At 46.0% G+C, this 21,153-nt stretch overlaps 1 protein-coding gene across 3 annotated transcripts; it reads left to right on the top strand.

Moving 5' to 3' along the window:
• The first annotated feature begins 238 nt into the window (after positions 1 to 238).
• Positions 239 to 12,290, top strand: GEM (GTP binding protein overexpressed in skeletal muscle). Of its 3 annotated transcripts, none has more exons than XM_040493993.1 (5): positions 239 to 362; positions 1,722 to 2,061; positions 8,395 to 8,471; positions 9,254 to 9,458; positions 10,914 to 12,290. In XM_040493993.1, the coding sequence occupies exons 2-5, from the start codon at positions 1,731 to 1,733 to the stop codon at positions 11,189 to 11,191; spliced, it is 891 nt and encodes a 296-aa protein (XP_040349927.1). In that variant the 5' UTR covers positions 239 to 362; positions 1,722 to 1,730; the 3' UTR covers positions 11,192 to 12,290. The 3 variants fall into 3 exon arrangements, with proteins under 3 accessions (XP_040349927.1, XP_040349928.1, XP_040349926.1); XM_040493994.1 differs by lacking the exons at positions 239 to 362; positions 10,914 to 12,290 and adding exons at positions 1,117 to 1,479; positions 10,230 to 10,907; XM_040493992.1 differs by lacking the exon at positions 239 to 362 and adding an exon at positions 1,132 to 1,479.
• The last annotated feature ends 8,863 nt before the right edge of the window (positions 12,291 to 21,153 follow it).

The following is a 21,153-nucleotide window of genomic DNA, read 5'->3' as shown; positions in this document are numbered from 1 at the left end:
CATCTTCTTGTGTCCGCCTCATAAAAATAAAATACAACAAAATAAAAGGAGCCCGGGATGGAACTGTTGTTATTTTTTAAAAGGGGAGAAGGGGGTCACATGACTGCGAGTAACCGGTTCGGCGAAGTGGCTGCAAGTCGGAGTTTGCTGCAGAGCCGCCCCCTCCCGGCGGGGGCGCTGACGTCACGGAAAAGCCCCGGCGCGGACCGGCCGGCGCGCTATAAACGGCGGGGCCGCGGCAGCTGCGGGCGGCGGCACGGACGGCGGGCACAGCGCGAGCACCCCGCGCTCGGCGGCCCGGGATCGCAGCGCGCACCCACGCAGCACACGCGGACCCGCGGGCGCCCACGCGGCCGAGCAGAGTAAGCGGGCGGTTTGGGGCGGGGGTCCTCCTGAAGCGGGGCGGGGCGGGGCGGGGCGGGGGGCGGGCGGACACGAGGTGGGCGTTCCCAGCCCGCAGAACTTTCTAACTTGAGAGGAGAGCCTCTGAAACTTGCGGTCTGCGCCGTGGTTTTCCGGTCGGGGGCAGAGTTTAAGGTGCTGAAGATGCTATTTGTCGTTAGCAGGTTCCTTAGTTCGGCTCGGTAGGAGCGTGACCTCCTCCTACAGACCGTGTGGTCAGAGGGCAGCCCTGACTGATACGTCATGCTTTTGTTGTTTGAATGCAAGTCAGCCAACTGAGGCTGTGCTTGTAAGATCGAAAAACCGGCCAGTCATCCCCGTTAGTGGCCGGCTCTCACGAATGATCTTGCTGATGAAAATGAGACGGCTTCTACTTTATCTCAAGTAGCCTTCGGGAACAGACCTTCGTGCAAGGGGAGGGAGTCTTGCGAAGGGAAAGTTGTGGCAAAGTTGTTGAATGTCATTTTGGGAGAGTCCTTGGCCTTCTGATTTTCTTCAAGAAGGTGGAAATCTGCGTTGAATTTTAAAACTCTTGGAGTGAATGTGGTTTCAGAAGAGGGAAGCATTTTCTTTGCAAATGGGATAGGTCTGAACGTGAGTAGGTCCTTAACCTGCGAGAACAACAGGGCTTGGGGCTGGGTTTTTTTAAACATGATGTCTGTGGGCAAGAGGGCAGAGCTGAGGCATAAACCTCAAACAGAAATTCTTTTTTTTTTTTTTTTTTTTTTGCCCCCAAATAATAGCTTATTCAAGCAGCTGGAGAGCATCAGGGCGACTTTACTAAACATGGAAGTTCCAATAAGTGCTTGTCCAGTCCAGCCAGAGGAGTGATGTCATTGCCACGTGTTTCCCACCCAGGCACAAAAGCCCGCTGGACGCTGGTGCAATTAAGAGCCATGTTTAGACAAGAGCAGCTAACCTGGCCAGCTGGTCCCCAGCTCCATTAACTTGTTGCTTTTCCAGCCATCTCTGAAGGCTGTTAGTTTCTTCTGGCTGCCTCTGTGTCAGTGCTGAGTGAGGGGTCCCAAGGCTTCCTTGAGGATGGAGGAAGCCCGAGGGCAGTGGGTGATGTTGACGGTACTTTTTTCTTTTTGCAAATGACAGTCCTCCTGAGGAGCCTGTTACGAAGTGTATGCGAGCGTGTGTGTCCAGTTGAAAGCCTCTTGGGTTTGGGGACTGTTTCCTTGGGGTTCCTCGTGTCAGGGTTACCGGGTCTCACCCCATCTGATCAAATATCACTGATGACTGACTGTGTGGTTGAGCCCCCGAGCTCTCGCTCCTGCTTATGATGCTTACATCTTGGCTGCTTTGCTCTCCAGGACCCAGCGATGACTCTGAACAATGTCACCATGCGCCAGGGCACCGTGGCCATGCAGCCGCAGCAGCAGCGCTGGAGCATCCCAGCGGACGGCAGGCATCTGATGGTTCAGAAGGAGCCCCACCAGTACGGCCAGCGCAGCCGTCACTCAGCTGCCCCGGAGGACCACTGCCGCCGGAGCTGGTCTTCCGACTCCACAGACTCAGTCATCTCCTCCGAGTCGGGGAACACCTACTACCGGGTGGTGCTCATAGGGGAGCAGGGGGTGGGCAAGTCCACTCTGGCCAACATCTTTGCAGGTGTGCATGACAGCATGGACAGCGACTGCGAGGTGCTGGGAGGTAGGTGGCCCGACCCCAGTGGGCGTCTTTCCGTTAGCGGTGGTCCAGTCGGAAAGAGCGAGTGGGTGCGCCATTTATCTGCAGAGTTGGGAGTGGTGATTATGCATTCCTGGCACTGGCTGGGCAAGCTGAGTCCCTAGAACAGCCCGCTGGCATGGGTCCTCAGGACAAGAGAATGAAGATTCATCCTGTTCCAGATGGAACCTGGGCCAGAAAGGGGATTTCTTAGATTCCAGCTCCACAGGGACTGGGGGTAGAGTGGTTAAAGAGGGCAGAGTCAGAGGGTCAGGATCCCACCTCTGTTTTTTGCCAGCACTGACCTGGATTTTTCAAGAGCTCAGTGCAGGCATAGCTTTTTCCCACGATTATACCTAATACCAACCCGATTTGAAAAAGTATTAGGATGGATTCATCAGTTTCTACCATTATTAGAGTCTTTCAAGGTTGTAAAATAGTTTAAAATAGCACAATGTCAAAAAAATTTTTTTTTGAGTATAACAATGGTGATACATATGTTTGTGTGTGTGATACATATGTTTGCAAGACGATTTTCCGTGTATAATCTCATTGAAAATATTCAAGACCTGCCTATTTCCAAAACTGATTTGAGGTGACACAGTCGCAAAAATGCATGTGTTCCTCGAATACACGTAAAGCATAGCGCTGCATTCTGGGAAGTAGTATGAGGATCCCAACTGTCAGTGGTATTCATACAGTGTTTCTCAGCCACAGCTTCCCTCGTAGCATACCTGACAAAGGGAGCTGGATGTCCTTATTTGCAGCTATAGAAACGAAGGAAGAACCTTCTAGTGCTTGCCCAAGTGGCACGATGTGTCTGTGCTCTCAGTTGCAACTCACAGCTGAATCACAGACCTCCAGGGTAGGAAGATGCCTTAGTGAGGAGTCAGTTCTGCCCTCCGCTTGATGCACTGGAATGCTGCTCCTTTCATCTTGATCGTCTCCAGTGTCTAGGAGTTCACTGCTTACGAGGCAGCTCCTGAACTGGACTATAAATGATGACTCATTGATAGGACATTGATTTCTCTCCTCACTTCTGGAAGTCTCAGGGACTATAGCTAAACGAGAGTCAAGGAGAAATAGTGACCTCAGTCTTACAAGGCTGGTTTTTCTCTTTCTCAGTAAGGGCTGGTGGTTGACTGTCGGTATGGGAGAAAGGGAGAGAGGAACTACTGTCTAGAAAGCACATTTGCAATGGGAGAGGTGCTTTGTTGGGCATCTTATATTTGATCCCTTTTATTTTGGAACTCACAAAATTCCTGTACTCATATGAGTAAACTGAGTCTACAGAATACCACGTGGCTTACCTAGAATCAGTGGGGTAGCTGGAATGAGAACTCAGGATTTTATAATCTCAGTTCGGTGTTACTCTTACAGTGCCATTGACAGGGTACCTGCGATGTGCCAGGCACTATGCTAAGTACTTCTCATAAGTTTTTTCTGATAATGCAAAAATTGAACCAATTTGGTATTAATATCCCTATTTTACAGGTGAAGAAATGGAGGCTTATGACATCAAGTAACTTTCCCAGAGTGATAAAGCTAGTCCACGGTATGGCCACGAGTCAGACCTAGTTGTGTGCATTCAGTGTACCCTGAAGCCCGTGGGCATAGCATCTAAATACTCCTAGTGTCAGGCACGTGCCTGGCTCTGGGCTAGGCTCTGGGGTACCCAGTGGTAGTATATACCCTCTTAGGAAGGGGTGAAGTGTCAGTGGCTATAATTCAGAGCAGGGTAAAATTAGTGAATACCTTATGAAGTTAACAATAAAGTGTTTGGGGAGATTGACAGAAGAGATCAACCAGGAGTTTTGTTTGTTTTTTGAGGGAGGTCTTAAAAGAGCTTGGTGGCAGGCTTTCAAAAATGCTTGTCAGTTAGAGTGGAGAGGTACTTATCCGGAGGGTGGTACCCCTATAGGCATATGGTGCCGAGAAGACCGACTCATATCTGGAATTTGGGAAGACATGCTTCTATATTTGGGAAAACTCATTTTGCTTAATGGGGGAAAGGAGAGGGAGAATCCTTTCCTTACCTCCTTGAATAGAATCTTTGGCAAGAAACTCCTCAGGTGACCCATCCTATTTAATGTGTCCTATTTGAGTAACTTAATTTATACTGTCTAGGATTACATCTCTTATCCATAGGCAGCTGTTGGAATCACTACAGCTGGAAACTTGGAAGAAGGTTTTCCAAGTCGTGCCCTCACATTGTCCTTTTTTCAGCATTAACCATAAAAAAACCTCTCTACACAATACTCTCATCAGTATCTCTCCTAATAAAGATGGATGTTGTTACAGCTCTATTGCAATAATCTTATGACTCTCTGTATACATTTAATGCCATTCGTTCATTTATTCATCCATTCATTCATGCAATATTCATTGCTAAGTAGTTACTGAACATACACCATGGAACTTGGTGAGACACTGAGGGGGCGTGCCAGGAGTCCTAGGGCTCCCCACTAAAGATGCTTCCAGTATGTGCAATAGAGATCAGATGTGCATCAACTAAATCAAGATAGGATGTGATGAGTGGCTTGAAGAGTACAGGGACCGTGCTGTAGGAATTGAGAGGAGAAAAGATTACTTCTGACTGTGGAAGTCAGTAAAGGATTCATAGAAGAGGTGGCCTCTGAGCTGGATCCTAAGGACGACTAGGATTTGGAAGCCCTGAGTCGGTGAGAAGGTACGGCACGTGCACATAGGAAGTATGGGAAGAGCACTGGACTTCAGTCTGGTGACGTGGGTTTGGAGCCCAGCTTTGACACGATGTAGCTGAGTGCTCCTGCACAAGGTGCTGACCCCCCCCCAAACTCCTCACTAGGGAGATAGAGATGATGCCCTACCTCATAGGGCACTGGAGGATTGACAGAGGTAGCATATAAGCATGTAGCATAGTGCCTGGCACATAAGACGTACGGAATGAGTGTTAGAGCTGATTCTGAATCTACCATTTCCTGTGCCTGGATTTATCTTCTCAAACTGGCACTTTTGTTGCTTGTGGTCCCCATCCACTCTGGCCCCTCTTGGCTAGGGCCCCGTGAGACGTGCAGAGGAAACGTGCCACAAGAGGAGAGGACGGTGTTCCTAGAGTGGGCTTCCCTTCCTGGGCTATGGAAGCTGAAAGCAGTTGAGAGTTTGGGGGAGAGGGATGTTGGAGCCTCCAAGCCTTTGAGAGGCTGCAGGAGCCCGTTCTAGTGTGGGAGAGAACTGTGCAGCTTCCACACAGCATGCGAGCCAATCTTGGACAGAAGGGTCTCTGAGCACAGTGAGGGTCAAGTTAAAGACACATTAAGGTGTACTAGTCCAGGGAGAATAGCTCCTGTCACCCAACCAGGTGACATCCATCCCACCCCTCAGGATGATCTCTCTCATTCCAGAGTGTGCGTGTTCACCCCCAGCTTTTACTGAGAGCACTGGAGAAGTGAGGGCTTCTCCAGACCTACGATACTGAAAAGCTCTATAAGCCAGTAGGCCTCGACCCTTTCTCCACACACCTTAACCAGGGCAAATTTCAAAGGACTTTTCTAGAATATCATGTTCTTTTATTTCTCCTCTCCTCACCTGATTAGCTCTTGAGAAAGCTAAAAGGTGAGTGACAAAGGGGAGGAAGAGAAACTAGAACTTTGGTTGCAGGCAGGCCCTCTCCTGGTTAGCAGAGAGCCATGAAGCAGGATACTTTGTGTGTCTGAAGAACCCGTGGGGAGTGGGGGGGGAGTAGTCAGAGGCTGTATATAAATCTGGGTGTGGGGGCACCTGGGTGGCTCAGTTGGTTAAGCGTCCTACTCATGATTTTGGCTCAGGTCAGGATCTCAGGGTTGTGAGATTGAGACTTGCATTGGGCTCTTAGCCTACTTAAGATTCTCTCTCTCTCTCTCTCTCTCTCTCTCTCTCTCTCTCTCTCATTCTCTCTCCCTCCCCCCTCCCCACTCGTGTGTGTCCCCCCCCTCCCCCACCCCACTGGCAAATAAAAATAAACTAGGTGTGGGGCATATGCAGTGAAGCAGGGCAGAGATATATTGTTTTAGGATTTGCAGCATAATGATTTTCAGGCAGGGCTAAGTCCAGGAATCTTCCACAATGTCAAAGCAGTTAGGCGTCTACTTTTTAAGGTATAATCCCCGTTTTCTCTAGGCTAATGTTCAGACATCTCTTAAACCAAGGGGAAGCGTGAGTTTGCTTTTCCCCCCTAGCTATTGGAACGTAGTAGGTTTCTACTTGAACTGCTGGGGACTCAGTCCCTTGTACCTGCTTCTGGATGATGAGTGGTGGGCTGAGGGCAGAGAAAGTGCTGTTTTGGATTTTTTGAGAACAGGGAAGGCTTTTAGAGAAAAGAGAAAAACTCCGAGGTAGTAAGGGGCAGTCAGCCAGCCCCCCTTTTGTGCTGCTCAGGCTCTGATCATTTCCATTTGGTTGTAAAATTTGCCTGTTGAGTCAGGACACCCTACTCTGCAGAAATCCAGATTGTGTGTCCCACTGTGATCCCATTCATGCTGCACATTGTGGATGGCAGACAGGATGGGGATAACAGACTTAATCCCCCAGTGGGACACCATTACCATTGATTAGAATGACACCTTATGGAGGCACGGAAATTGACAGAAAGAGCCTTTTCATTTGTCCACGTTTTCCTTCCTTTGCCTCTGCTGATTCCATTTCCTAGATGAAGAAACATTTAAACTGGGAGCATTGCTTTTTATAAATCCCTTGTTACTATAAAACAAGAGATGCCTTGGTTTCTCCAATATAAGTGTTTTTAAGATAGGATTTACCTATGGTAGGAAACACCAACTATGGCAAGAACCGGCTTCCTCCATCAGAGTGAGTGATGACAACAGCTAATATTTATTGCATTTCTACCCTGTGCCCATGCCTAGCCTATGTAATTGCCCCAAGGCATGAATACTGTTATCAGTCCCATTTCACAGATGAAGAAACTGAGGCCCAGAGCACTTCAGTAAATGGTCCAGAGCCACATAGTTAATAAGAGATGGCATTCAGATTCTAATTCAGGTTTGCTTGTGCTTATATCCCCAGTGCTATAGTTATCATTCATTCATTCATTCGATAAGTGTTGGTTGCCCACCTGTAGTATGCTAAGCACTGCGCTGGGTTCCGGAGGACATAGTAGCAGATCTCTGCCGTAATATTCGGGGGCCGAGAGGGACAGAAAAGAATAAAATAGGTGAATAAAATAGGTTAAGTGGATTGCATGTGGGGTACTTACAAGTACGACGAAGAAAAATGAAAACGGAAAGGAGTAAGCAATACTGGTAGGGGAGATGTGTTGCAATTTTAAGTAGCTGGTGAGGGAACACTTCCCCTGGAAAGAGGTGAGGGCACACACCTGTTGGATATCCCAGGGAACAGGTTTCAGGCAAAAGGAGCAGCAAGAAAAATGGTAAAAAAGAAAAAAAATCGTTACGAAAATAATAATTCTCAAATGATGAAACTCGAAACAGGAAACCTCATTGTGGAAACAGAGTGGGGATGGGCTCATGTGCATGGGGTTGATGGGAATCCCTCTTGCAAAATCCCAGTTAACTCAGCCAACTCTCCCCCTTGCCTCCCCCACCTCGCCCCCGCCAACTGGCTTCTCTGGGCTGGAGCTGCTCTGGCGCATGGTACTGCTCACCCTTCACCTACACTCAGTCTGGGCTCAAGTGTAGGGAGGAGAGTTTCCATTACCAAGGAGGCCTGGAGGCTGTCCTTCTGCTGACTTGAGATGGAAGAATAAGCCTGTTTATTCCTAGGGAGCTGAATGTTTTTTTAAAGGAAGAAAACTTCAGCCAAAACAGGGTCGCAAGATTGTTTTCTTGCATGTTTCAAAACAGGAAAAATGTCTCTGAGCGTAGAGCTCCTGAAATTGCCAGTAAGCACCCTACTGAAAGGTACAGTGGATTTCCATGTAAGGCTTATGAATGAGGCTTAGAGTTTCCCTGGGCAGTTAGTGTTCTCTCGTGGCATCATCCAATGAATCAGAGTCAAAAGCTCTCAGTGAGTTTATCCTTATAAATAGTTTTTCTATATAAAAGGTCCAGGAACGATGAAAACAAAAGCTTTTCATTTCAAGTGGTTTTTGGTGACACATGCAGAAGACATAGGGGTTCTGCTTAGGAGGTAGTGGAAGAATATACGTAGAATGTTGTTAAAGGTGATTAAAAAGTAGTAATTTGCCTTTGTGAATATCTGTATATTTGCATAATTGATTGCATATTTAGTAAGCTAATTTTCTAGTGTAATTTTCTACGTGACGCTTACGGAAAAGCGTTGCCTAATTTCCTGACTCCAGTGTCACTGTTCTTGCTTTTCTAGAAGATACATACGAACGAACCCTGATTGTTGACGGGGAAAGTGCAACGATTATACTCCTGGACATGTGGGAAAACAAGGTATGCAGAGCTCACAGCTCTCTGTAATTTCTGTCAAGGCTTGCCTTCCAACAGGCTGTCTGATGCAAAGGTGACCTTGTCCTTTTTAGTGTTCTAGGTGAGGTGGGCTCATTTTCTTGATTAAAAGCTTTCTTTTTCTGAAGTAAGAGGCTGTTCTAAGGAACAGGTCATTCGCAAATGAGCTCTGAATATTAAGCAAGTGACAGTGATTTGCCCTCAGTTCCATTAAAAAAAATACAAAAACATATATCCGCTTTAGGGCAAGTGCCAAATATGGATGATAATTTAAAGCTATATATAAAACCAGATTATGTAGAGTTGACAATCTTAATACTAGTCTTCAACATGTGCTTTTTAAAGATTTTGGGCTCCTGAGCATATTTGCTAGACCTTCTGTTTACTGAGAGGTCTCCTGTTCTCATAGAAGGACTCTAAATTTCATCACTTGGGAAAGGCAAAAGGGAGTTTTTGGAAGTCAGAAAAAGCTCATTTTTGGTAGATTGGATAAAAATTGGAAATGTGGTTTGGCAGAGTCATTGTATAATTTATCAACTCAAGCTGTAGGAGGAATTGGACAGTAAAAACTTTTTGGCAGAAATACCCGATGGGCTAGCTTATAGCCACCAGACATGGTACAGGCATGGGAGGCATGCATGTGGGGAGCTGGAATACGTTTCCTTTCTTCCTCATATCAGCAAGGGTACATAGGATACATGTACTGTTTCCCCCGATGCTTCATTTACCAGACCAGCCTGAGCTCAGGGAGGTTCTCCTTTTACCAGGGAGAGAATGAATGGCTCCAAGATCACTGCATGCAGGTCGGGGATGCCTACTTGATTGTCTACTCCATCACGGACCGAGCCAGCTTTGAGAAGGCATCTGAGCTGCGAATCCAGCTCCGCCGGGCTCGGCAGACAGAGGACATTCCTATAATTTTGGTCGGCAACAAAAGTGACCTGGTGCGGTGCCGGGAAGTGTCTGTATCAGGTAAGGGGAGCAGTGCCAGTGTCATAGAAACCGTCTCTGGGTCACCTGGTTTTCTTCAGATAGGTGCTCTTTTCTTCCTTCATGAAGCCGGAACCAGGGACTCATTAAAATGCTCCCTGGAGTTTTGTGTCTAGGATTCCTGCATTCCCAGCAGATTGTCTCTGTGCTGGTTGTTGCTCCCTGATCCATCTGGTCAACTTGCAGGATTCCACTTTCCCCTTCCTGCAATTCCTTTAGGGAAAAGATCGTGCTCAGGGATTTACTGGCACTCCCCATCCTTTATTCCTTGTCCTTTTCTATTCTCCTGGGAGCTCTCAAGAGTTCAGGGAAATAAAAGTAGTCTCTTTATGCAAGAAAGATGAAAACTCCAAGAGTTTCAGTGAGAATAAGGATTCTTCTCTGGCTGCCTCTGGTTCCTGGAGACCGTAGAAACTCCTTCCTGTCCCCTGCCTTTTGCTTCCTAAATTTCAGTTAAGGCATCAGCCTGATGGTGTCACATATACTTTTTCATGCCTAGTTCAGAGATACTGCCTATTTGCTTTCGGGACCTTTGAGATTTTTTTGGCCTACTATAGATTTGGTTCCTGGTACCATGGTAAAAAATAAAATACTGCATTGCTAGGCCCCATTCAGGAGGAAAGAAACCTGTTGAAGACTTAAGGCCTACAACTAGTTTGGGAATGTCTTACTCTTAGGAAAGGACTGTCTATAGTAATCTTTTTTTTTTTTTTTTCCCTAACCAAAACTTGGATACATGGCCGTTGAACACAGTGGAACATTTGACATTGAGGCTGCTCCAGAAAGCCTGTTTGTATAGTTTGCTGTCACTGTATTGTACATGTGTGAAATCATCAAAAAGTTTTTCAAGGTACCTCATCAGAGCTTTAAAATTGTTTTCTAAGAGAGGAAAGTCAGATAGTAGGATTTTTTTCCAATTCAGGAAACTCAGTTAGGAGAAAGAGTTAAGAATCTGAGCTTGAGGAAGAAGCAGGCTTGGCTTTACCCCTGCCACTTACAGGCTATGTGAACGCCTTCACGTTTTTAAAAGACCACCCCCCCCACCTCAGTTCCTTCATCCATCTGAAAGGGATAGTGTATTTTTCAAGATTGTTTTGAACATTAAAAAAATGTTTATAAAAAAGTATTTAACTCAGTTCCTGGCACATAGTAAGTACAATAAATTAAGGCTGTGGTTTTTATTGTTATAATTAATGTTACCGTATTTGACGAAATTGGACCTTTGCATAGTGAATTTATGATGGGCCAGATCTAAAGTCCGTCTCTCCTGCTTCCTGTGACTCTGCCTCTTTCTGTGCTCTGGGAGTGGCCTCCTATATCCATCACATGTGTGACTGACCTAGAGTTACCTGGAGACAGCTTGAGGTCAAGAATCATCAGCTTGGCTGTGTGCTGTGTAGCTCCTCTGACTTTCTTCTCCCCTCCTTTTCTTTCCAGAAGGGAGAGCGTGTGCTGTGGTGTTTGACTGCAAGTTCATTGAGACCTCCGCAGCTGTCCAGCACAATGTGAAGGAGCTGTTTGAGGGCATCGTGCGGCAGGTCCGCCTTCGGCGGGACAGCAAGGAGAAGAATGAGCGGCGGCTGGCCTACCAGAAAAGGAGGGAAAGCATCCCCAGGAAAGCCAGGCGCTTCTGGGGCAAGATCGTGGCCAAAAACAACAAGAATATGGCCTTCAAGCTCAAGTCCAAATCCTGCCATGACCTCTCTGTGCTCTAGGCACCCAGAGTCGCCCAGATGTCCCCCTGATGGATGTCATCGAACACCATTGGGACTGATAATCTATATTAGATTGGATCCTTAAGTATTATTACATATGGCTTCTCCCATTGTAGCTGGGAATTAATGTGTTAGCCTTAAGGGCAACATAATGCATGGGAAATGAAAGATCTTTGTAAAATCAGTATTTATTTACAGGAAAAAGCCTGACCTGGCTACTTGAACACCCAAGACTCATTAGAGGACATGTTTGGTGTTCACTTGTGTTCCTCTCTCCTTTGGATAGTAGAGAATTGAAGCCTACAAAAGAATGCTCAGAACGAGAACTTTTCATCATTAAAATTTCACCCAGTGTTCTGATACATGAATTTGAGGCCATTAGGTCATACACAAATGTAGGAAAGCCTTTAAGGGATTTATTCAAAGGAGGGAGAACTTCTTTCTCTGTACCTTGTATTCATGGAGCTAGAATTATAGAACCGGGCTCATAATAATCATGACCATCATGGCTCCATCAAGCTGTGAAATGAAATGGTGCACCTTGCTGGAAGCTAAAGCTTAGTGAACAATTTTTGTTCAGCACCCACAGTCGGGGATCCAGAAATTTGTAGAATTGGGAACTGATACAGATACTACTTATGGGATCAAAAAGTCATGTCTTTGCTTCTGTGTCTTGTAATTTTTTGTTTAGGGGAAAATTATTTTAATCATTCTACTCAGTCAAACCACCTTTTATGTTTCATTGTTTTTAAAGTCATGGGGCCATCATGAAAATATTTTAAAAATTTGAATTATTGATAACCTGGAGTGCAAAATGCCAAATTTTGAAATATGATCAAAGGTCTGAATTTTTATAAAACACAAAACATAAATACTTCCAGTACTTTGGGTTGACCATTGTATGCCACAGCTCTGCTCTATTTATTGTTATTTTGCAAAATAATAACCATTTTAACATTTGATAAAGTGTATTTATGAGCATATTTCTTAATAGGAAAAATGTCCATTTTATTACCATTTTCTACCTTTTTCAGAATATGCAAGTTTTTACCTATGTGTCTTATAATAAAAGAAATAAAATCTTTGGGAAAAAAAGACATTCTTCAAAGTTGTTTTTAATCTTTATTTATTTTTGAGAGAGAGAGAGAGCAAGCCGGGGAGGAACAGAGAGAGAGGGAGACACAGAATCTGAAGCAGGCTCCAGGCTCTGAGCTGTCAGCACAGAGCCCAACACGGGGCTCGAACTTGCGAACCGTGAGATCATGACCTGAGCTGAAGTTGGACGCCCAACCAACTGAGCCATCCAGGCATCCCCAAAAAAGGCATTCTTAAATGTTTTTCCTCCCCAAATAAGACAATTATGATTCTTTCCATATAGCATTTAGGGCAAGCACCTCTAAAGAAACATGCTTGTTATTTTATTTCTTCTTTTCTTTGGTGATAGCCCAGTTGTTATTTGTTTCAGAGTATCCTTGACACCTCTCCTTTGGAGTCATGATTCATAATGATGCAAAGTTAGTTTTGGCTAATACAGTTGCCAAGTATTTGGGTTCCTTTAGATATTAAGTTCTAGTAAAAGCCAGATTGATCTTTTACTTTGGCAAATTCCTGACTGAACAGATGTGCCCTTGCTCCCTGAAGGCTCATGGTCCTAAGCTAGACTAAAGCATTAGAGGAAATTATAAAGGATTATGGGTCCAAAAAAAAAAAAAAAAAAAAAAAAAAGGAAACTGATGATTTTCAGCCTGGATCCAGCTAGGCAAGGCTTTAACCAAATTCTCCTCTGTGTCATTAATATGGTGTGACCTTCCTACGTGGCATCTGTCCAGTGGTGGTGTATGACCCCTGGCTGGAATGGAACCACCTGGTGTCCCCCTTTCACATCTCTGGCCCTCTACATGCACCCTCTTTTACTCCCCCTCCCCGTGTTTCTGAGTTTGCAATCAGACACACACTAATAGCAACAATCATGGGACCTCAATATTGCCGAAAGCAACAGCCTTATAATTCAGTGCTGCTGGCCCGTTCTCCTTTTTCCAAATTGAGCACAAACGTTCCCGTCTCTGTGTGCTTTGCCTCTTTGAAATGCTCAAGGAAGCAGTACAGGGAGGTGATAAGAGAGAAGATTCTGGTTTCCCAGGCCTTTTAATATCAATGCCATTTAACATCAGTGTGTCTTTGGAGTAAAGGCGAAACATTTGCAACCATCACTTTTCCCATCTGTAAGATGGGGTTGCTAACTAATACCTACCTTATAAGGTTTGAGATGAACATCTTTTAATCTGCCATACCACGAAGAGCTCGAGAGATGCCAGTCTTCATTGTCATACACCTTCCATTCTGCATAAATCAGTTTTATAGGTCTACCTTCCCCCAAACAGAATGGAAACTCCTTAAAATCAGGGACCACTACTTCTTTTCCTTTTTTAGCCCTATACTCCTCAGTACAGTGTTTTGTTTATATTGGGCTTTTTTTTAAATGTTTATTTTTGAGAGAGAGTGCACAAGTGGGCGAGGGTCAGAGAGAGAGGGAGACACAGAATCCGAAGCAGCTCCAGGCTCTGAGCTGTCAGCACAGAGCCCAACGCAGGTCTCAAACTCACGAACCATGAGATCGTGACCTGAGCTGAAGTCAGCCACTTAACCGACTGAGCCACCCAGGCGCCCCTATATTGGGCTTTTATGATGTTGTTTCTTCTTCTCCTTCTCCTACTTCCTCTTCTTTTGATGTAGGTTTCATGCCCAGTGCACAGCCCAATGTGGGACTTGAACTCACGACCGTGTGATCAAGACCTGAGCTGAGATCAAGAGTTGGATGTTTAACTGAGCCACCCCGACACCCCTCTAGTGTTTCTTCTTGAATAACTCTTCCCCGTGGCCCCATGAGGTTGAAAGGCCGTTTTACAGCAAACAAGTTCAGAGGGATAAGTGACCTGTCCCCATTTGTTCAGATGTTCAATATCTGAACTAGGAGTGGAGGCCAGATGTGACTCAGAGTCATTTGCTTCTTTTGGTATCCCAAACTGTTTCCTATAGACACAGCTCTTTTCATCCCCAGGAACCACCGCACTCCCCACACATGACACCCCCCCCCCACCTCATGCCCCACCACCGTCCACATCCCACACATCCCACACTCACTTCACACGATATCACACCCCCTACCACACACTATGCACCATACACACATTCCACACGCCCCACACCCACCCTCGCACCCCATACCACGTACACACCACACACTCCATATCACACGCCCCTCCGCACAGAACACACGTAAACATCTACATAAAACAAATACAGCAGGTATATCCCACACCACACACGCCGCATCCCCATATGCAACACCACACACACGCTCCCGCACCCCGTGTATACATACACATTCTTTATTTACATTATTGTCTGTTGTCCTAGATTCAACCGTCCTACTCACTTATTTCAGACCTTCCCAGCCAAATGGCCAAGAACTGCCAAGACTCTCAAGCTTAAGAGCGTGTTCGGGATTGTCACACTGGGGCTCCCTTCGGGCCAGGGCCAGACGATGCGGGTGCATTCCTGTCTGAGAGGCTTTTTGGTTAAGAGCTACAGCCCTGGAGCCAGCCAGACCTGGGTTTCACTCTGGTTTCGTCACGTGGATGTGTGACCAAGAGGAAGTCCCTTCTCCTCTCAGCCCTGGTTTTCCCATCTGTGACATGGGAAAAACCGTGACACCTACTTCACAGGGTTGCAGTGAGGATGGTGTGAGGCCTGCAAAAGTGATCAGCCCTAGGGGACTCTGAGGACTTCTTACTAAGGCAGCATTTACACCTTTGTTCCTGCATGCATCCTTCAGACGTTGTTGGGCACCCGGGCACCGCTAGGTGCTGGGGATACAAGGACGGAGACATTGTCCTGGCCCTCAGAGCCCCTGAAAATAGTATATTTGCCTGTCCTAAGAAGCCAGGGAAGGTGGCATTGGAGATAGGAAGAAACTGAAAAAGCCAGGATGATACCTGGGAAGGGCTGGATTTACTGCCATTAGACAAAATTCAAATGAAGGACAAAAATTATCAGTAAAATGATTGGATTCAATGTGGAAAAGTAAATTGGGCTATTTTTTAAAATTCCATTTTGGGGAAGTGGGAATGTTGGGGACATTTGTTTTGTAAGCATCCTGCATTTTTGCTCACTAACACATGAACTATTCAATACAGGGAGAGAGAGATGATTATGAGTTCACTTGATGAATGTGAGCTAATTGTAAGGAGCTCCTGTTGTTGTGCAAGGGGCTGTGGAGAAGACAGTGTGAGAAAGTAGTTGTGCCTTTAAGAAGCTTGTGATAGAGCTGTGACATATTGGTGGGATGTGGGCACGGTGGTGAATGAGGACAATGGCACAAAAACCTAGAATGATGGAGAAGAGAAGATGGGCCAGCAGAGACAAGTGAAGTAAGGCAGTTGGAGCTTGGGTGGGGAGAGAATTCCTTGGTTGGTTAGTGCAATCATGAACGTCTTCCTGGAGGAAGTGGCATTGAGCTTGATCATGAAGACTATTGAAGATTTCCACAGGTGAGATGGGCTGAGGAAAAGAAAAAGGGAGAGGTTGGTTTATGTAAAGAAAACAGTATATAGTTTGAGCAAGGGCAGAGAGGCAGAAGAGAGAAAATCCTGTTTAGAAAAATGAGAGAAATTCAATGTGGCGAGGAACATTCTAGATGGTTAAGTGAAGTGTCTGAAGCCTGGAGTCAGAAGTAGTTTTAAATTCTCACTTGCTGGGTGTATTGGGTTGAATTGTGTTCTCTCCAAATTCATATGCACCTCAAAATGTGACCTTATTTGGAAGTAGGTCCTTGTAGATGTAATTAGCTAAGGATCTCAAGATGAAATCATTCTGGAGTTAGGGTGGATCCTAAACCTGATGAGTGGTGTCTTCATAAGACAAAGGAGGGAGAGATAGAAAGAGATCTGGACACAAAAGAGACACACAAGGGAGAAAGGCCTTGTGAAGATGGGGGCAGAGACTGGAGTGATACAGCTGTAAGCCAACGAATGCCAAGGAACATCCGGACCCACCAGGAGCTGCAAAGGGAAGGAAGGGTCTCCCCTAATGTTTTCCAAGGGAGTATGGCCCTGCCGACACCATGATTTTAGATTTTTAGCCTCCAGAACTGCAGGAGAATACATTTCTGTTATTTTAAGCCACCACATTTATGGTAAGTTCACAGTCCTAGGAAATGAAATACTTTGGGTTATTTAGGGCAACTTACTTAGCATCTATAAGCCTCAATTTCTTCATTGGGAAAACAAGGGTGAAGGATTATTGTGAGGATTAAATGTAAAGCGCTTATTGTCTGTCTAGGAGATGGAAAGTGCGCGGTCTGCAAGAGAAGATAGACAGCCGTTGTAGAATATGGTGGTCTCCAGCCTGAGAAGTTTCCACCTGGTTCAGAAGGCAACGCTGGAGCTTGAATGTTTCCAAATAAGGATGCGACAGGCCAAGTGGCGCTGCTTCAGGACATGGCTCAGGAGGGCTGACTGGCAGGAGCCACTGCCAGGAGATCAGCGAGGAAGCCACCAGAACACCTAGCCTGGTGTGCCCAGTTCGCACGCTGCAGACGGAGGGAGGGAGTTGTCCATTGGGAGAAACAGCGCCTCAAGAGAGTCTGAGGATGGGCGTACAGAGCCTGTATCTGTATCTGGCCCCGTTCAGGTTTGGTACAAGGAGCGCTCACGAAGCAACGGGCCCGGCACCTTACAACAGCAGATAGCAGAGCAAATGGGGGGTGGGGTGGGGGCGGGGAAGGCAGCTGAGTGGGGGAGTCCTCAGGGTTAGCCGAGGCCCCCCGTCACAAGATTGCACTGCAGCGAGGGCGCGGATTCTGACTTTGACTGCCCGGAAAACGGTCAAAAAATGAGAGACCCTAACCCGTCAGTCCTTGTCCAGCTTAACTTCTGGGGAAAATGAGGAAGTCAACACCGCACAGCTGCTTTTCTTGTGAAATGGCTAGGGAAACACGTATGCAAACAGGGACTTGAGGCTTTCGGCCAAAGAATGCTATTGGATGCTCAGGTGACTGCGTGGCTGTGCACGTGTGGGCACGCACGTGTGCATGCGAGTGTGCATGTATATGTGTGTGTATGTTGGGGAGGGGCACGGCGGGGGGTGGGAAGAGATGCCTCACAGTTAAAGAAAAAGTAGAGGAACTTCAAGTATCAACCGGACTCTCATCTTGCTCTACTCTTCAGTATATGCCCCAAATGCCGCTGCGGTCAGTGGTCTTATATATTTTAATGTCTTTCATGGAAATGAAGTATTCAAGAAGTGCACGTCTTTTCTAAAACTCAAGACAAGTTGCAATAAAGAAATTTTTGTTTCAATGTTTATTTCTGAGAGAGAGACAGAGCACAAGCGGGGGAGGGGCAGAGAGCGAAAGAGACACAGAATCCCAAGCAGGCTCCAGGCTCTGAGCTGTCAGCGCAGAGCTGGAAGCACGGTTCAATCTCACCAACCATGAGATCATGACCTGAGCTGAAGTCAGACACTTAATCGACTGAACCACCCTGGCGCCCCAAGACGAGTTGTAATTTAAGTTTCCTGGGATGGTGGTCAAGTAAGTCACGACAAAAATGTGCCTGTGTCTTCTGTTGTGCTGGAGTTTTTAACTGCTTGAATCAAAGTAGAGAAGCTCTCCTTTACTGTCAGGCTTTTAGAAAAATGGAAACATAGGGGGACTGAGAATTGCTCTTCCTGGTATCACCGGAGGCCCTAGGGCAGCTGTTTGGGAGAAATCTGGCTGCCTTGTGGGGAATTTGAAAGTTTTGGAAGGTGCTTTCTTGAAAGGTGTGTGAAATTTTACGTGCATATTCATACACACACATACATACATGTATACATATATATGTGTTTATACATGTTTATACATGTATAAACATACCTACCTGTGCATATGTATGTGTTCAACACACACATCCACGTTAACAGCAGCCTTGTTTAAAGACAGGGAGTTGATGTGGTCCAGACGGCAGATACTCTGAAATAAATATCTGATGAGGGAATTACAGCCTTTTGACGAGTGTTGGCAAAGGGTACCTTACCAGGAGCACCCCGAGACACAAAGTGAGCACAAGTGTGCAAACATCAGAAAATGGGCGAGGCACAGGGTTGTGAGGAGTGCAACTCAAGCAGTCAGTCAACTTTTATTTGACAAACAACAACAACAAACGCCATCGGGTGTACTTGAAAGCAGTAATTTCTTTTTTTTTTTTGTCAACGTCAGGCTGGACAAGGCCATGAGGTAGGAGTGGAAACCTTATTTTAAAAAAAGCCAAAGGAAGTCGCCTTGCGATTCATCTATTTGATTAAAGATGGAACTGGTGGCCTGCCATGATGTGTTTCACTATTTGGAAACAGCAGCGTGAGGAGCTTGGGTTATCTGAGGAATGGTTGGGCAAAAGCCTTTCGGAGCCTCGGTTGAAAAAAAGTGAAACCAGGCCCTCCAGGTGTCTTCTGGGTAAGAATCGCAAGACCATGAATAAGCAACCCCGGCCAGCAGGCTGGTGGCCCCGTGTATACCTTCTCTTAGCACCAGGTGAAGGGCACATTTGAATGGTCACTATTAACTGTAAATTCTGCAAGTCACAGCCAAGATTATTATTGATAAGGATGGTAGTGCTAATTGTTACAACTGTTTAAGTTAGCATTTCTCAGGGGGCCAGACAGGGAGCCACGGTTCAAAAACAGACCACAAGAGAAATTGAAATTGAGTTTTGCACAAGTCCTGGACAAAATACCAACCAGGCATTCCTCGGGGGGCCGCATGGGGAGGTCAAGGCAGGGTGCAAGCAGAAAGAGAAGCAGGCCCTGGGGCATGTTCCTTTATTAGAGTTCGTGCTTTGGGGTTCCCAGTCTAAGGCCGGATTGGTCAATTCCAACCAGAGTTGGCTTGTCTTAGTACAGCTACTGAAACTTACCTGTCTTAGGCTCAGGCTTCTGGCAGATGAAGGAATTGTGCAAGAGGTGTTGATGAGTGAAAATATCTTACCTCCAGAGAACATTGGTCTTGGAGTTAAAAAAAAAAAAAAAGCCTTAGAGGCTAGCCCTGGCTTTGCTAGTTACTAGTGAGCTCGAAAATCCTCATATAAAATAGGAAAAGCGATGTGAACCTCGCAGCGTTTTTAAGATGACAAAATGTGATAAGTAAAAGTGTTTTGGAACCTCAGAATATTCAAATCTCTACAGGGTTATTAAAGTGTTATACACGTATGTGGTGGTATTAGGGCCTGTTGGCACATCAATTACTTCAACAGTGTTTGAGGGAGAATTACAGTTACGTGTGTGACTGGCACGTGGGAAAGATCTTTTGAAATAGGTGGGTGTCTCAGTGCCCTCCCCCAGCTTACCCTTTGGACCCCAGAATGTAGACATTCGCCTACTTTGCTGATGTATTGGACTGGCCCTGATCGCTGTCTCTTGGAATGTGGAAAGCCAGCTGAAAAACATTAGCGGCTGGGAAAATGCCAATGCTATCTCTTGCGGCAGCAGAAGAAAGGAACTCTTCATTTGATTTCCTTAATTGTGTCTTTGAGAGTCTCTGTACAGACAATGGGCAATGAGAAGTGCTATTTTAGGTGTTGAAGATGAGGACTTTTGACTCATAAAAAATCAGGTTGATAGTGACCTTGTCCATTCCCTTGCTTTTATGCAGACAAGTGCTCCATGCAACAGATAAATGGGACGTGAGGGTTTCACAGGGGCTTTCGGTTATAATTGTGCATATGAGAAAGAAGACGGAAACGGACATTAAGAATCCACTTCCTTTGTGACTGAGACGGAAGATGCAGACTGTGAGGCTCTGTACACGAGCGGCTGGAAAGAGGGGATGAAGTGGCCGAGAAAAGGGTCCGTTCTGGGGTCCAGTTGCCTGGGTTTGATCCTGGCTCCCAGCTGGGAAACCTGGACAAATAACTTAATCTTTCTTAGGCTCAGGTTTTTCATCTGAATGAAGAAATCGAGGAAATGAGTTACAAAGTTATCTACTTCTTAGTTCTTTACAGGAAATGGGAAAATGCATACAAAGCCAACTGCTGGCACATGACGAAAAGCTCAACGCTTTTAATTATGTTTTATTACTTTCTTTATGCAAATGAAAACTAAGAGCCTTCAGAGATTAGTTTTAGGAGGAAGCCTGCAATGAGGGAGGGGCTACTTAACAAGAGACTTCTACACTATTATCCTAAATTGTCATCTTCCCCTTGGGCAATCTCAATGCCTTTCTGGCCCGAATGCCCTGGCCAAGGGGTGGATCCAACTCCCTGCCAAAGGAGTTCCGCCCAGTGGCTGAGAACCGCTAAACATTTCAAAAAACCTTTTTTAAGTTCTGAGATTGCTAAGCAACTTGTGTTCTGCGTGTAAACAGTACAGTCTATAATGGTGGAGGTAATTAGCCTCCAGTCCCTGGGGATGCATATTGGGGTGCATTGTCTCCGTCCTCTTGCCTGGCTCTCTTATTTCCAACCTTGCAAACCTGCTTCCAGAAGAAGGATCCTTAAGTTCTCCCACTTGGGAGCTACCTCATCAATATCTTGATATGAAGGCCCAGAGAAGCAGGTGTCTCCTCTGCGCTCTGCTATTGCGTGCTTTCTCTCTGAATCCTAGTTTACTGCGATATGCCCTGATTCGAGAGACCCCCCCAAAAACAAACCACCAGAGTCTAGAATCAAAGCCAAGTGGCAAGGGTCGTTTATTGCAGGTTCGAACCCGGTCCTCCGCGCACTCGTTGCTGGTGACGCTAAGAGGCCCCGAGTAAGGATCTTACAGCTTCTTTTATAGACAGGCACAAACAAGTTAGGGATATTTTTTAGAGGTTACAGAGCTGTTGTTGGTTAACATTTAAATTTGAATGCTCAGTAGAACTTGATTGGTTCCCGCCTTTATTTCAAACCATTCAGCGGAACTCGAGGGGGGGCCGGGGTTGGGGGGGG

Source organism: Herpailurus yagouaroundi, unplaced genomic scaffold (assembly GCF_014898765.1).
Source record: "Herpailurus yagouaroundi ecotype Mexico unplaced genomic scaffold, PumYag 186, whole genome shotgun sequence".
Classification (NCBI taxonomy): domain Eukaryota; kingdom Metazoa; phylum Chordata; class Mammalia; order Carnivora; family Felidae; genus Herpailurus; species Herpailurus yagouaroundi.
This window is presented reverse-complemented; position numbering and strand designations above follow the sequence as displayed.